Source organism: Ahaetulla prasina, chromosome 2 (genome assembly GCF_028640845.1).
Source record: "Ahaetulla prasina isolate Xishuangbanna chromosome 2, ASM2864084v1, whole genome shotgun sequence".
NCBI classification, from domain to species: domain Eukaryota; kingdom Metazoa; phylum Chordata; class Lepidosauria; order Squamata; family Colubridae; genus Ahaetulla; species Ahaetulla prasina.
Window position 1 is genome coordinate 259,325,937 of NC_080540.1, and position 16,308 is coordinate 259,342,244.

General features: G+C 35.9%; 1 protein-coding gene across 3 annotated transcripts in view; it reads right to left on the reverse strand.

Annotated features, from left to right (window-relative positions):
- Positions 1 to 384: 384 nt before the first annotated feature.
- LOC131193375 (uncharacterized) overlaps positions 385 to 16,308 on the reverse strand; it is a 54,214-nt gene continuing 38,290 nt past the window's right edge. For 2 of the 3 annotated variants that reach the window (XM_058173468.1, XM_058173467.1), the window contains exons 9-12: positions 8,098 to 8,256; positions 4,238 to 4,385; positions 3,907 to 4,050; positions 385 to 2,210 (exon numbers count right to left, since the gene is read on the reverse strand). In XM_058173468.1, the coding sequence (XP_058029451.1) occupies positions 1,756 to 2,210; positions 3,907 to 4,050; positions 4,238 to 4,385; positions 8,098 to 8,256 (906 nt within the window). In that variant the 3' untranslated portion in view covers positions 385 to 1,755. The remainder of the gene's footprint in view (positions 2,211 to 3,906; positions 4,051 to 4,237; positions 4,386 to 8,097; positions 8,257 to 16,308) is intronic. The other variant, XM_058173469.1, reaches the window with a different exon arrangement.

The following is a 16,308-nucleotide window of genomic DNA, read 5'->3' on the forward strand; positions in this document are numbered from 1 at the left end:
ACTTGTCTGTGTTTATTGCTGCTTTTATAAAGCAGTTTTATGTTTTATAGTGAGCTTATTTTTACATTTTAGGTTAATTTTTAGACCGGCCAAGTTTATTAGATTTTGCTATCGTATAAATTTTAAGCTATTCTTAAAGAAGTTTTAAAGAAATATTAGAAGAAATTATGATTTCAAAAATAAATTCAGTTTTGAAATGATTTTTATACTACTTTTACCTCAGAAACACTACGAAATAAACAGTAAAAGACGCACATGCATATTGAAACAAATATATATACTATACCTATATTAGTATCTTCTACTATTCTATAGAATTTGGTGGAAAATAAAGTAAATCTATAAGAAATATTGTACTCTAGGTCATTGACAAAAAATGTTTTTAACATTTCAGTAAATACAATAAAAAATAAATCCATTTAATGCATTTTATTTATGTGCAAGCTATGTGCACATCTCCAATCATATTAGCTCAGGTTGGTGTACAATAAATGAAGAAATATCTTCATTTATTTATCATTACAAAACTACTACAAAATCACTACCATTCATTTCTCACTACCAAAATAAAATCACAAAATAATTTCTGATAGTTATTCCTAATCTTTCAAAGTTATAATGTTTTGATTATTTTTATAAAACATTCTCTATATATTAGTTAAAATTGGTAAAATATTTTGAAGATTTTACTTGGAGCTCACTTCAAGCAACTTGATTAATCTAGCTTTCAAGCATGAATTCAATAGAGAATATGCCAAAGAGAGCGACTACATTCCTCTGACACACTAGAACCATATGAAGAAATATGTTTGGATTTATAAATATTACAATGCAAAAATTTAATTTCATAAAAAGGCAATAGTAAAGGAACATGCTTTCTACAGAACAGCAATGGATCTGGTTGAAAATATTACTATCTAAAGCACTTATTTGTCCATGTGCATAGCTATTTCCTATGATCTTGGTTCAGCATTCAAGAAAGCAGTTAAATTCATCTTTCTATAAAATAGTTCTTCTACTGACACCAAAAAACAAAATGGCCAGACTACTCAGCTTCTAAATGTCACTTAACAAAATCTTCCATCTACTTCATTTAATAAGAATGTGAGTAAAAGAATGAAGCGTGGGACAGGACTTTTAGACTGAACAGCAAAAAGCCTTTTATTGTGGGTATTTATTTCCCTTCCAAGTGACTACATGGTTGGTATCTTCCTACATATACATACATTATATCTAACAAATATTAATACTGAGTAATTCAGTAACTGTTACTTAAAATACACTTCTGAAAGTTCTTGAAAAATTGAGAGATGGAATTATATATGAAAAGTGTGTCTGTGTGGATGAGTGTGAGTGGATGAATGGAAGTGTGTGTGTAAGTTTATGTGTATGTGTGTATTTCTCTCATATTCATACATACACAAACACATTATATATTATAAATAAATATGTATGGAACGTAACTTTGGCTCTGGCAAGTTTCAAGGAAGCTGTCTGGGTCAATCAGATTTCACAGACTTAACTTATTGCTTTTACATATCTTCAGAGATATATGATGTTTGGGGACACTGCTATGCCTTTTGACGTTAATGTGAGAATTGCTTTAACGTATCAAATGTTTCCCATTTCCCAAACAGTTTTACATAACCATTGAAGTGGCACTGAGAAGATGCTGGAAAGGCAACATTGACTCCCACTCAATCATTTTTGTACCACAGGGTTTCTCTATACAAACCGTAACAAATGCAAAGCGAACTAATCTTGCCATGCTGCCCTTTCAGTGGCCTTCATACTCTTGCTCCTATGAAGGGTCTTTCCCTTCTGCTGAATAACTGTATCATCAGAATTGCCCAGTCTCTGCTTGGGGAGCAAACTGGTAGGTTCTTTCTCTGCAACAGAAGCTTGTTTTAGCAAAGGGTTAAGTCTGGTTGGAGGAAAATTAGATGGGAAATGAGGTTCAGACTTTTGGGAAACAACATTCAAGCAACTTGTGGTTGAAATTTCTTCATAATTAGGGAAATGCTGGAAGGTCCCTGATTTTTTCATCTTTTGCTCCCTTAAATTCCGAAGCTTTTCTAAAGCCTGATCCAGTTCCATCTGTAAGATTCCCATTTCGTTGGCTGCTTTATCCCGTTGTTCTCCACAGGCTTTGAGTGACTGTTCTAAAGATAGAAAGAACTCTTTTCCAAATTTTGACAGGGCTTCATCACCTTTAAAAAAAAGGCAGAGGATTACATTGTAGCATCATGGTTTAAATCAGCAGTTGCTCTCAGGTTGCTTGAATACATACATAGTTTTAAATAGCTTTAGTAATAACTAATTTTTTCCAGTTTATTGGTTTACACTCAATGTAGAAAAACCAGATACTACAAGGCCACATAAATCTTGTTGTTAAAGCAAATAAATGTATCATAGTTATTCTTCATTATCAAATAAAGCCAGAAACGTACTCTGCAATTGCTTAGAGATGTTATTAGAGCCATCAATGGGTTAATATACTGAATATGCCTTATACAGATAGTCCTTGACTTATGATCCCAAAATTTCTGCTGTTAACCAAGACCATTGTTAAATGAGTTTTGTCCCATTTTATGACTTTTCTTGCTGCAGTTGTTTAAGTGAATCACTGCGGTTGTTAAATTCGTTGTAATGTTAGCTGACTTTGCCTGTCAGATAGTCAGAAAAATTAATCACATGACCTCAGGACACTGCAACCGTCATAAATACATGAGATGCCAAGCAAATGAATTTTGATCACATGATCGTGGGAATGCTGCAATGGTTATGTGAAAAACGGCCATAAGTCACTTTTTTCAGTGCCATTGTGACTTCAAATGATCACTAAACAAATGGTTGTAAGTTGGGGACTATTTGTAACAGATTATACATACAATCTTTGGGAGTTTGCCATAGGCCCAAATTCTTGGCTCAATTCCTGCATGGTAATTAGGTTTATGCCTTTAAAAAAACTCTTTTACCTGCAAAAGTTAAGTCTTAAACTTAAAGGACTTTTAAATGAGAGTTAACTATGTTAGTTCTTGGTTTCAACTTCTCTGCTGCATTATCTTGACTATATCACCTCAAGTCAAAAAGATATTTGGGCCAAGCAGGTGGTATCATCATGATTCATCCAAATATGGTTTGGACAATGCTTAGTGTTACATGTGTCTAGATCTCAGACTGAACCACTCTTTCACTTGGATAGTTGTGACTAATTCCTTTTCTAAACAAGAGGATATGGTCAAATGTTATTTGTTCAGAGGCAGCTATCTTGCTGATATATTATAGACTTCATCTTTAACCATAGACATGCTATTTCCATTATACTATTTATATGAGGAAATAAATTCCACTTACATGCATATGATTCATTCTCCAAAATGAAAGCATGCTTATGAACAAAGTATTAGAAAACATTGGCCATGTTTCCATGTATCAAGTAACTATTAGGTTGGGGTTAAATTTACATTAAGGAATACTGTATATAGTCAACCTTACTAAAGATAGACTAATGTTAAATGTTACATTGCATCTCTTGACTACCCTTGCAATTAATTGTGACACTAAGTCTGTTGCAAGGATCTTGGGTGAATTGTTTCCTTCAGGTTTTTTCCCCCCATTAATAAAGTATTGAGCACTTGAGACAATGGATATTTTCCAGTCCATTGGAAAGAAGTGGCTTTTCCCCTTTACTCCCTTATGAAGGGATAGGGTATTTTCCCTCCTCTTAGTTCTGTAAAACCCATTCAAGTCAACCCCATGTGGAAAATCCTGCCATGAATTTAAGTGTAAATCTGTGTAACAATTTGATATTTGATCAAGAACAGTGATTGTTGCTTTCTTACTAATCATTTTTAAGTACAAGAAACCAAGTCAAAATGCCATCATACATTTACAAGTTCTCACCTTCACGTTGCTGACTTGCTGATGGAGTCAAAGTTTCAATAGCATATTGGATTTGTTCAGCATTGTTTTTAAAAGCAGTGAGAAAGTCTCTCAAAGCATCCTCTGAGGCTCCAGTTTTAAGTTTTGTGTAAGAAGAAAAAATATCTGCATGAAGAGATGGAAAGCGATAATTTCCTAGAGATTTTTCTCAAAAATATCATAGAGTTGACATATATGTTATTAAATTTGAATTGTTCTCAGGTGATTGGTGTTTAAATGCATCCTTGGTATACATTAGTACTAAGTACTGGATGTGATTGATACTGTTATTCCCAGACCTATATTCATTTACCTTGCAGTGGGGAACAAAGAACCATAGCAACATTATCTTGAAATGTGTGGTATGCTTGTTTTATCCCATCAAATACAGCTTCAATATATTTAACCTGAAGATTATATAAATTTCTGTGGAAATTTAGTTCAGCTTGCAAAGCAAGTATCTAAAAGAGAAAAAAGAGCACAAATATGATTGGAATTAGAAATCACTCATAAAAAGGGCAAAAAAATATAATTGCATAAACTATATGTAACAACCATTAATTCTATAAAATGTGCAATTCTTTCTATCAAATGCATTACAATGTAGAGGAAATCTATGGTCATGTAGCACATGAAAAATAGGCTAACTTGCTTTTTCCTTTGTAGATCATATTTTTGTAATTAAGTGTTATGACATTATGGAACACTTTTACAATTATAACCAAAGACCTCATCCAAACATATTACTAGCAACCTAAATATAACTAAATCACCATTTTAAATGTCAAATGTATCAACTTCCCCATATCCAGATTTGGGATTATCTCAAAATAAAGATGACCTTAAACGTAGCTCCCTGCCCCCACCAAAAAAACCCTTTCTAAGCTCATTATTATCTTATTAGACGATAACAGTTACTAACCAAACCTCTGAGATGCTAGCTGGTAGTATTTGTCTTTACCCAATACCTCTAATCCATAAACATGATAATATTTCCCAAACAATATACAGAAAATAATCTAGAATGAAGTTTGAATATTTGTCAAGTTGCTTTAAAAAGCATTACTTGCAATGTTTCCCTAAAACTTTTTAAATTATACTTTTTAATAGATTGCTTTACAGGGTCACAAGAAAACTTATATGGCAAGATTCATTTGTATTGTAAGGAGCAATCTTTCCCTTTCCTGCTTCAGTTTGTATAACTGAAGAGGGAGTTGAGCGTTACAACAAAATAAATTATACTTTCTAAAGTACAATTTATTGGGTGATTTGTTTATTTTTTTGCTACACTGATCTTTATTCCATTTGTGTTGAAAATATTTTTCACTACACAAGATTAATGAAATCCTTGAGATGGAATTAAATGCAGGCAGCAGAATAATACAAACACACTGGGAATTTAGGTTTAAATTTGAATACAACTTGCTACTAATACACTGTACTATAACATCAAGGTATCACAGAAGAGAAAAATGAAGACACGTTCTTTGCAGAAAGTCATTAAATATTCTCTTCCTTGCCCGCAGGGAGAATCCAATAGTCTATGGAAAAATAAATATTATGAAATAGGTCTGAGACAATTTTGACTTCAGGGTTATTGGCTATCTTATTGAACTAGCAGTCAGATTATTTTAGTGATCTAATGTACTTTCCCAGACAAAAGATAAAATGGTTCCAAGACAAAACAATTGAAAATGAAGAGCAGATTGGTTTTTCTATTAGAAAACTCCAATGAACTAGATCCCAAAGATACCATCCTGGCAGTGTCTTTCTTGCTAGAAGTAGTCCGCACCTTGCATGCTAGTTTCATATAAAAAATAAACAAACAAATAAATCAAAGTATGATGAGAATTCTGGAGAATTTTAATTTTTTAAATTTTCTAATCTAACCTAAGAGAATGTTAGAGAGAAATTATGTAAAGTTGTCCTTCAAATTATATATGCAGAAACACACACACACACACACACACACACACACAACGTACACACACAAGATATAGATAGTCCTCAACTTATGACAAGTGAACCCAGAATGTATGTTGCTAAGCAAGAAATTTGTTAAGTGAGTTTTTATGACTTTTCCTGCCACAATTGTTAAGTGAATCACAGCAGTTGTTAAATTAGTAACACAGTTGTTAAGTGAATCTGGCTTTTCCGTTGACTTTGCTTGTCAGAAGGTTGCAAAATCTTCATGATCACATGACCCCCCCGGAATACTGCAACCGTCATAAATATGAACTAGTTGTCAGGAATCTGAATGTAAATCATGTGACCATGGGGGTGCTGCAGCAGTCATAAATGGCCACAGGTTACTTTTTTCAGTACCACTGTAATTTTGAACGGTCACTAAACAAACTGTTGTAATTTGAAGATGACCGGTATCCAGTTACACAGACAAAAAGGATACCTATGACAACTGAAGATAAAAGCACTGTAAAAAAACTTGAAAAAGTCCTGCTCTGCAATGCTTTCCCTAACCTTATTAGTATTTTTAAACTTCTTTTTTTAAAAAATTCTCACATAAATAGATTTAGAACAATGCTAGCAAATCATTATATATATAAAATCCAGTTAGCTCTAAATTAACCAGATTAAGTCTCAATTTTTTATCAATTAATGGATAACTAAAGACATTACTATTATTTTAATTATAAGATACTCCAGAGGCTAGTTAATGGTATTTTAAGATATAAGTCCAAACTTTATTTTTTGTCTCAGCTTCAAATAAACAATTTAATATTAGAAGTTATTTAAGTTAGAGCAATTGGTAATAACGAACAACTAGAAGCACCAAGATAGGCATTTGTGTAGCTAAAATTATAGCATGATTTCATGTAAACATATCCAACAGTGTATATTCAAAGCAGCAGCATGGCATTTCTGTTACTCTGTTACCTTACCTTTTAAGGATACAAAAGAGCTGCTGAATCAGGAGAGGAAACCTTCTACTTTATTTTATCTATGTTATTACATAACAGGCAATGGCTTTTCTAACATTACTGGCACGTTTCAAGCTTTTTCTAATATTTCTTCTCAGTCTTCCCCAATATCCCTTCCATTAAGAATATCAAGACCTGACTTTGGGACTTTATGTTATTTATAGCATGGGCTGTAGTGATGGATTTTGGTTCTCCTTCTAAAAGAAAAAAGGGGACTATAACCATAACTGAATTGAAAATCCTTGATGTAACTGTTGTGCCAAAGTTGAAGATTTAATTTACTGAGCATTGTTAAATTGTTACTATCTTTCACACACAATGTCTAGGTCCCATTCAAATTGTTTCTTGATCACTGAAGAAGCATCTCTCCCAATATACATTTCCTGATAAATAAAATTCTGTGTGGGATGAGCTCTCCGCAGCACCCCTAGAATTAAGAAAGGTGCATAATGAGAGACCACAATGCACAATACCATTTGAATACTACTGTCTTTTTGGTACTGGGGAAGATCTAACTTCTTACTCATGCATTTGGATGTTAAAAATCAGAGCCTCATCATAATATTTGGTGATTGTCCATCCTTGTGTTACGGTCACTGTTGTTTTAATGTGTGAATTATTATACATTTTATTGCATGTTGTTTTATCTTACCTATATTATGGTCTGCAACTCATCAGACAATCATTAGAATAGTGGGGAGGCCATAGGTATTTTATTAAAGAAATGGAATACCTTCAAGCATTAGCTTACAGGTAGTGCTCAACTTATAACTATGATTGAGTATGGAATTATAGGTGTTAGTCATGCCAGTTGTTAAGTGGGTTGTCATTTTTATACCCAATTTTACAACCTTTGTAGCAATGGTTAAGTGAATCAATTGTCTACAATGACTGTTTTTTGCTGGAAATCAAAAGAAAATGCCAGTTTTTGGCAAAAAAAAAAAATTGCAGTTATGTGGCTGTAGAATGCTGCAAACGGCAATAAATGCAGGGCAGTTGTCAAGTGACCAAATGCAAGACCACAGGGGGCAGGCATCCATTGGAATTTCAAATTTGGGTCATAAGTAGGCCTGGGAAGGTTCATCATAAATTCGAATGATTACTAAATGACTGGTCTCAAGTTGAGGACTACCTGTAGTAAGAAAAATATGTCCAGTGATTGTGAATTACACAAAATTTCAATTTTTCTTCTCAGTATAAAACGCTGGGTTGCATTAAATTCACATCCACTCACCTGCTGCATTGACATTTGCCTGGAATAATTCTGAGCCTTTACAAAGGCATCTACTGCTCTCTTAGCCCGCTGCTGAGGGGCACCCTTGGGAAATGCTGGAAGTGTTGCAAGCACATTCTCCACAGTGAACTCCTGGCTCAAAGAATTTTCTAAAACATCCTGAAAAACATTTTGGAAACTACTAAAAGAAGTGCTTTACCCAGTACACATATTTATATATATTTTAATGAGGATGGAGAAATAATGTTTCACTGCCCTTATCACCACAATATAATGTTGAATTCCTGGTTCAATTACTCTAGATTTGCTCTTCAACTTCCTCCAAAAGCACTCCAGGCATTTCTTCAATTGCTTCATCACCTGGAGGTCCTTGCAGAACCAAGCTGTTACCCTAGATCACGATGAGCACACAGGAAAAGGTCCAATAGTAGCCATGCAGTCTGAGGCTTTTACCGTCTACTAATTCCAGATTATGATAAATATTCTCAAGGATAGCCTGAAGATCCTTCTGGAACCCAGTAGGGTCCATAAGTCGCATGGGGTGGTCAATCTAATAGGCCCTATCTCCCTGCATAACAAAAGACAATCAAAAAGTTATCAGACCATGACAACTGACAGATGGTAAGATCCTCTGCTACCAGATCACACTGCAATTGTTCTGAGACCAAAAAAAAAAAACCAGACCTAAAGTCCAACCACTAGTACAATCAGTCTTTCAGCTCCATGGTGGTTGTGAAGTCCTGACTTCCCCAGGACTCAACTCTGTGTGGCAGCAAGTTGAAATTCCTGAACCATGGGGTTACCAGAATCAGTCAGGCAATAATATCCAGAAGGAAAGGCAGGAATGGCACTGGGCAGCAGGCAGTGGTGAAATTCAAATTTTTTTATCACTGGTTCTGTGGGCATGGCTTGGTGGGTGTGGTATGGCTTGGTGGGTGTAGCTTGATGGGTGTGGCAGGGGAAGGATACTGCAAAATCTCCATTCCTGCCCCACTCTGCGGCCAGCCAGAGGTGGTATTTGCTAGTTCTCCGAACTGCTCAAAATTTCTGCTACCGGTTCTCCAGAACCTGTCAGAACCTGCTGTATTTCACCCCCGGCAACAGGGAAGACAGTACAACAGGACCAGTCCCAACTGTTTCCTAGAACCCAACTTCAACCAAAATGTCTTACATTCAGTTATGTAGCCCAGAACTTTAAAATTTCTTGAAACCTCATAAATGACAGTAGTCACCCAACTTCCTCAGCTCTGGGCTCAGGCTAATGTCAACCCTGAAATCTAGGCAGGCACATTTGTGAGAGGGGAACTCCCCATTCTGGACCTATCTAGATTTAGTTTTAATGCCAGGAGAGACATTGAGGATCTGGTAACCTAGTAAAAAAGGTGAACATCATGAGGGCTGGATGTCATGAGCACTCTCAAATAGTGAGAACCCAAGTACAGCCCACCATCAGATCCCTATGATACTTACCTGTATGTGACTCAATATTGGTGTTTATGCCTTTTCTTTCTCCTCCTTTACTTCCCTCATGCCCCTTGCTCCCCTCCCAGGTTGACAAACCCTACCCCTCACTTACTTACCTTCCTCTCACACCACACCTTCATACAATATAGTTACCCTAGCTCCTCATAGCAACACCAAGTACTTTGCCAGGCTATTTCTGGGATGTTGCTAACGTCAAGAAATGGATGCTGTAATAGGGAGCAGGTTGCCAGGTGCCCAGATTCTGAACATGGGACTGCAGGGATGCTACTACTAACTCAAGAAATACTCGTACCATACAGACTCATGGACAAGTCGAAAATTAAATTCAGCTTATGCACAAGTGATATGATAATATTGTACTATATAAGGAGTGGTATTTTTCAGGGTGTTTTGGTTAAAAACTCGAGGGTCGCTAATCCATAGTTGGGTTTATCACTGAGTATATATGGTACCAATAACTACAGTTGGGCAATATAATTTAAAATAAAAATAAAGTAGTTTCTATAATATATATAAATATTATATAATTTTATAAATCTTTGACATAATAAAACATGAGAAAAGGTTTCTGTGAATCAACACTAAGAATTCACCATACTACAACAGTGTTTAAGGGGTTAGGAGGCTCAGTTCTCCCATAAACCAAGCTTTAACATTCAGAGTGTGTTGAAATATTTTACTTTACAAAAGTCATTATTAGCATTATTTTTAAAAGATAAAGCTTGGGGGCCTGAGAAATAATAGCCTGCTACTTGCTGCCAAAAATACAATATATTAACAAAAATCTAGGCTTCCTATATTCAAGTCAACCTACTGAATTATACTGCGCTCTAATTACAATGGTTTCTACAAACACATTTTAATGTATATGTTTTATCAAGGCATTAAAATCACTGGTTAAATTGGAAAGCCTTGGCATACCATTATTGTAGCAAATTACTGCCATCTACAGACCAAAGAAAACAGTATTCACATTAGAAAAAGAAGCCATGTAATATCCTGTATTCTGATCTGTAAGTTTAGCAACTTTCTTTTATTTCCATATCTTAAGCCTTCAGTATCTGCTTCTTCTAACAATTCTGGATTTTGTGTTCATAGTTATTCTAGTTTGATTATTTATCGTTATTTCCAATTCTGTATTATTTTATACAAGCTAATCATGTGTATATTTTCCATACGGACTCTAGTTTAAATAAATAAAGCAGAAACCATAGAATTTTTTTCTTACTCAAAGTGGTCTTCCATTATCATATTCTTTGGCATTTTTAACTGGATAGGAGAACTTTATGCCACAAAGAATACAATAGGGAATCAACTATTCCTGAACGGTTCCTAACAAATAGGAAAAGTGTTCATGTAATGATTGATTTTTTTAAAAATTAAAGACAAAAATAAAATACATATTGATTTAATTACAGCAGTTATATGCAGGTCCAGCTGAAGCCAACTTTAACTGGCTTATATATCCAATTTATGTAAATTAGGTTAAAAAAAGGACAAAGTTTGAAACATAAATAATTTCAAGAAGCAAATTTTAATGCACTTAGTGATGGCAAGTGGTACTTTATGGTAGAACAAGCTGAGATAGGAAAAGCTCAAAAGGGTGAAATTTCCTAATAAAGAGGAAATTAAAAGCACAGTATAAAATAATTCCTGAGATGAAAGAAATGCAAAAGCCAATATATCTGCACAAGGATCTTTGTAAGGATCTATACATCAATATGGATATATATATACAACAAAAAAGAGTAGAGCTTAACAAGATACCATCCATGCAGGTAACACACATTTGTAGATATTGTAACACAGATTTGTAGATTAAAACAAGCTAAGGTTAATGAAGAATAACAAAAAAAAAAATCTCTTACACCAACATTCAAAATAAGGAGAAAAAAGGAACTGTATATAGCTACTGAATAAAAATAACAGAAAATTACCCAAAGACAAAGAAAAGGTAGAGTAATTCAATTTTTACAAAGTGTGAATGCATTAACCTGGACAATTGTGAGAAATAAATTGCGCACAGCCGTATTTGGGTAAGATGGGAGGGGGGGAATCAGGATGATAGCACAGCATCACCATGCAAGTCCCACTCCCTCTCTATATGTGTTGTGACCTTCCATGCTCACCCAAAAGGGGCTGACCTTGCAGTGTGACTTCGCTTTCATCATTCTGATGAAACTAGCAAGTTCTTGCAGATGCTACTGGCTGAAAAAGGATGACAGCTTGAACTTGAAAGAGATACCATTAGGAAACGTCTACTGACTTTCGGTAACTACAACTTTCAGAACCAGCTGAAATACAACCTAGGCTACTGAAGGAACTTCCTTGTTAGCATTGGCTGAACCTCTCTTCATTATTTCTGAATACTCTTGGAAAATGATTTAGTACCAGATGTCTTGAGGAGGGCAAACATCAAAAAGGAGAAAAGAATAATTCAGAAACAACAAAGAACTAATCTTCAAACATCTTGAAAAAATGCAATATTTGCTAGAAATCTAAAAGGATTTGTAGAATGTCATGCTAATCTAATTTCTGTTTTGTTAGGATAACTTCCTCAGTAGATCATCGAGGAATGCTCTGCATATACAGTAGTGGCCAAAATTATGGAAACCTTTTGGGAAAAGTATATTTTTGAGGTTTAATGGCTAATACCACTTTTTGGGGGGAGTTTCAAGATAATCATATTCCACTGCTGTAATGGCCTGGGAATACCCTAGACCTTAACCCAATTGAAAATCTATGGAGTCAACTAAAGAAACTTGTTAGGCAGAAGTGACCCAGCAATAAAACCCAGTTAATAGAAGCAATCATTCAATCTTGGTTTCACATTATAAGAGCTGCAGAACTAAAAGACTTGGTTCATTCCATAGGAAGACATTGTAAGGCCATAATTCATGCAAAAGGTTACCCAACTAAGTATTAACTGACATGATAATTTTTACATATCTAGTTTTTTCTATGTTTCACTTTTCTTCTTTATACTGTACCTGCAATTCTAATAGCAAATCCTTCAAAAAAGTTATTGCATTACATTCTTGATTAAATTATCTTTCTATTGATATATAATTTTATGGTACTACTCCCCCCCAAAAAAAGTGGTGTTATTAGCTAGTTTTAGAAAATACACTTTTCCCAAAAGGTTTCCACAATTTTGGCCACTACTGTAATATATTTTGTTTTGGCAAAGCCCTTTATTATTCTGAGTAGTAAATCAGTTAAATATGAACAGGATAACACATGTTATTAGGTGGGTCCATAGTAGTTTAAAAAGTATTTAAAGAAATGCTGATTAATAGTTTCTCATTAAAGTGGATTGAGTTACTGAAAAGGAATGTCACAGGTTTTGGTCCTGGTAGTTTTGTAAATTTTTATTAATGACTTAGATACTTATGAGATTAGAGATGATATAAAATCCAGTGAGATGGTTAAGTATCTAATAGAAAAACAAAAATCAAGATAATGTATACGTAAGAGAAGTGAACTGAAAATAACAATGTGGAATTTGAGAGACAAACTTCTTTTTTTTGTAAACACAGAACAAATGATAAAATAGGATGGGAGATGTGGAAAGCATCTTTGAATTTTAGTTGATCCAAGCTCCATGTGAGTCACCAGTGGGAGGCAATTTCAGTTAAATCCAACCTAAAAAGGCACTGAACACAGGATTTCATTCAATAGCCTAATTACCCTTTCTAACTATAAATCAATATTCCTGCTTTCTATATTGATTTATTGTTTACTTTATTTTCATTTCTTTTAAATTTAAATTTGCAGCAGTTTTTCCCCAGGATTAATACCGTGTTTCGCCAAAAATACGATTTACCCCAAAAATAAGTCTAGCCTGATTTTTTGGGGTGGGTCTAATATACACCCTACCCCAAAAATACCGTATTTTTCAGAGTATAAGATGCCCCCTTTTTCCCCAAAAAAGAGGGTGAAAATCTGGGTGCGTCATATACTCCAATGTAGCCTCGTCCAACTTCTCAAATAGAGGTTTCAGAGGCTGAAAAAAGCATCAGAAAAGAAGCTTTGGAAAAGAAGCTTCCAAACAGAGCTTCAGAGGCTTTTTTTTCTGAAGCTGTTTCAGAGGCTTTCAGACACAGAAAAAAAAGTTTTTTCTGAAACAGAGTTTCAGAAGTTTCAGAAGCCAAAAAAAAAAGCCAAAAAAAAAAAAAAGCAAGACACAGAGCTCACAACCAAGGAACCTGTTGCTAAAATTCATCTCTGGGAACAGCTAATTGGAGGTATTCTGGGAGGCCGATCCACCTGCCAATCAGCTTTTTTCTTATTTTCCTCCCCAAAAACTAAGGTGTGTCTTATATTCCGGCACATTTTATACTCCGAAAAATATTGTAAGTCCTAATGAAAGGGGTGGACATGGCCAGCACAGGAGGCAGCCTTTCCCTGGTCACCACCTGGCTGCTGGACCCCTTAACCATGGCCCACTGATCAGCTGATCCAGCAAGGGCTGAGAGTTCTGTCTCTCCAGGTGACTGGAGATATTTCCAGAGCACTCTTGCTAGCCCCATGGCACCAGGCAACCTTGCAGCCAAGGGCCCCTTTGTTCCAGAGCTCACCTTGTGGCTATGGAGCAGGTGGTGATCACAGTTTGCGCTCTGCCAGGCCTGAAGCTCAGGTGTTGCTTAGGCTGCTGTACGATGAGGCAGAAAGCCATGAGGCCCATCGGAATCAGCTCCCACCACAGCCACCTCTACCCGGCAGCTGCTGCTTGAGAAAAGGACAGGCAATTGTGGAAGATTGTGGGACGCGTGTGCTTATGATAGAAGCAAAGCCCAGTCTGTCCCTTTCAAGCAATCAAATGTCTGTGTATGTGAGAGATAATGAGATAGAGAAAAAGAGAAACAATGGAGAGGAGTAACAAGAATTGCAGGCAACGCTGTTTGAAAGGATTTCCTCTCTGCCGTTTCTCTTTCTCTTTCTCTCTCTCTGTCACACACACACACACACACACACACACACACACCATGAAAACGGCAGAAGGCAGGCAACCGGGTAAGGGGACTTACTTGCCCCGCCCCTTCCAGGAGCCCACGCACCCCATTTTGGCTCCCAGGTAAGTGCAGGGAAGCCTACTAGACCAAAAAGAGAGCACGGGGGTCAGGCACGGCCCCCCAGCAGCCAATTTTCAGTCCCAGGAGGCTGCAGAGAGGCCTAATAGGCCCCAATCAGGGGATCGGGGTGCCCCCACAGCCCGTTTCGCTTCCAGGAAGCTGCAGGGAGTCTTCCTAGGCCCAAAATGAGATAAAGGAGTTGACGCACCCCCCGTGCCCCATTTTCACTCCCAGGAGGCTGCAGGGAGGTCTACTAGGCCCAAAATGGGGAGTGGGGGGCAGCGCATCCTGCCCTTGGCCCATTTTTGCTCCCAGGGGGGTGATGGAGGCCAAGTGCTTCTTGTCACACCTCCTGGCCATGGCCACCATGGCCACGGCCCACCTAGATGGTCATTAGGGCAGAGAACTGGTTGTTAAATTATTTGAATCCCACCACTGCAATACATGTGTGAATATAGATGACTGCAAAACTCAGTGAATAAAAAATATTTTCAGCTAATGCAAAATGGCCACTGAATCCAGCTGTTTTCTTTCCACAACAATGTTTATATTACATATAGTCTTTCCTGAATTGAATCCCAAAATAACTCTTACTCTTTTAAGTTTGAAATATCCTTGAAAACCCTATTTCAATTATTTTCAGATCCTTTTAGAAGCCAAAATGAATTAAATTAAAATCTAGAAATCAGAGTTCCTGAACCTTAACTTAAGTCTTCATAACTATTATTATGTTTCAGAGATACATAAAGAGAATGGTGACATTTATGCACCCTTTCTAAATATTTACGAAATTCTAGCACTTCTAAATAACAGGTCTAGTGGCTCTGCTGAGATTTTACTACAAATGCTCCTGTGGTTTTGGCTAGACACTATATTCCTATCACAGATTTCAGGATCTAATTCCCAGCTACAGAAGAATTTCCAACCAATCTTATAATTAACCCTAGGAGTAATAAAAAAAAGATTAAAGCATCCAAAGCATACCGGAAAGAACACTAAAGAGAAATGGCTTGGTCTGTACAACAAAACAAGATGAAAGAATTTGGGGTCCTATTTTTCTGTTCCAAAAGAACTGACAGTATTGAAAACTGCTCCTTACATGCAGATTATATTTCCTATTTCCATATTTCTAACTGTTCCTTGATTTGCATGCAAAAAAATTGTATATAAGAAACAAAATTTAACATCTGGTACATTCTAGTACCACAGCACTGTAACAAATTGTTTTATAAATATATGCTTGATTGTGTATCTGAGCAGATACAAATCAAGTCATTTTATTATATAATTTAGCTAAAATAGTACATTTAATGGAGAATCCAGTGAATCTTGTTATATCGCTACATCAACTCAGGACCAGAAAGCATCAAATGTCAATTCCTGATTTCTTTGCCTTTGATTCTGATACTCTAGAGAATGTAGGTTTATTCATGAGACTTCATCAAGTCTTTTTTCTTTCCATCTCCATGGGAAGAAAACATAAAAGACTCTTAAATAATTCATCACAGTCACCCACTTACCAATCTCTCACTAACCTGAGGCACTAAATGTCCTTGCTTGCTAACACCATAAATAACTGCCCATAACCCTCTAGAGAATTTAGGTGCTTGTGCGCTCATATAGAGTTGTTGTTATATTCAAAAATCAAATT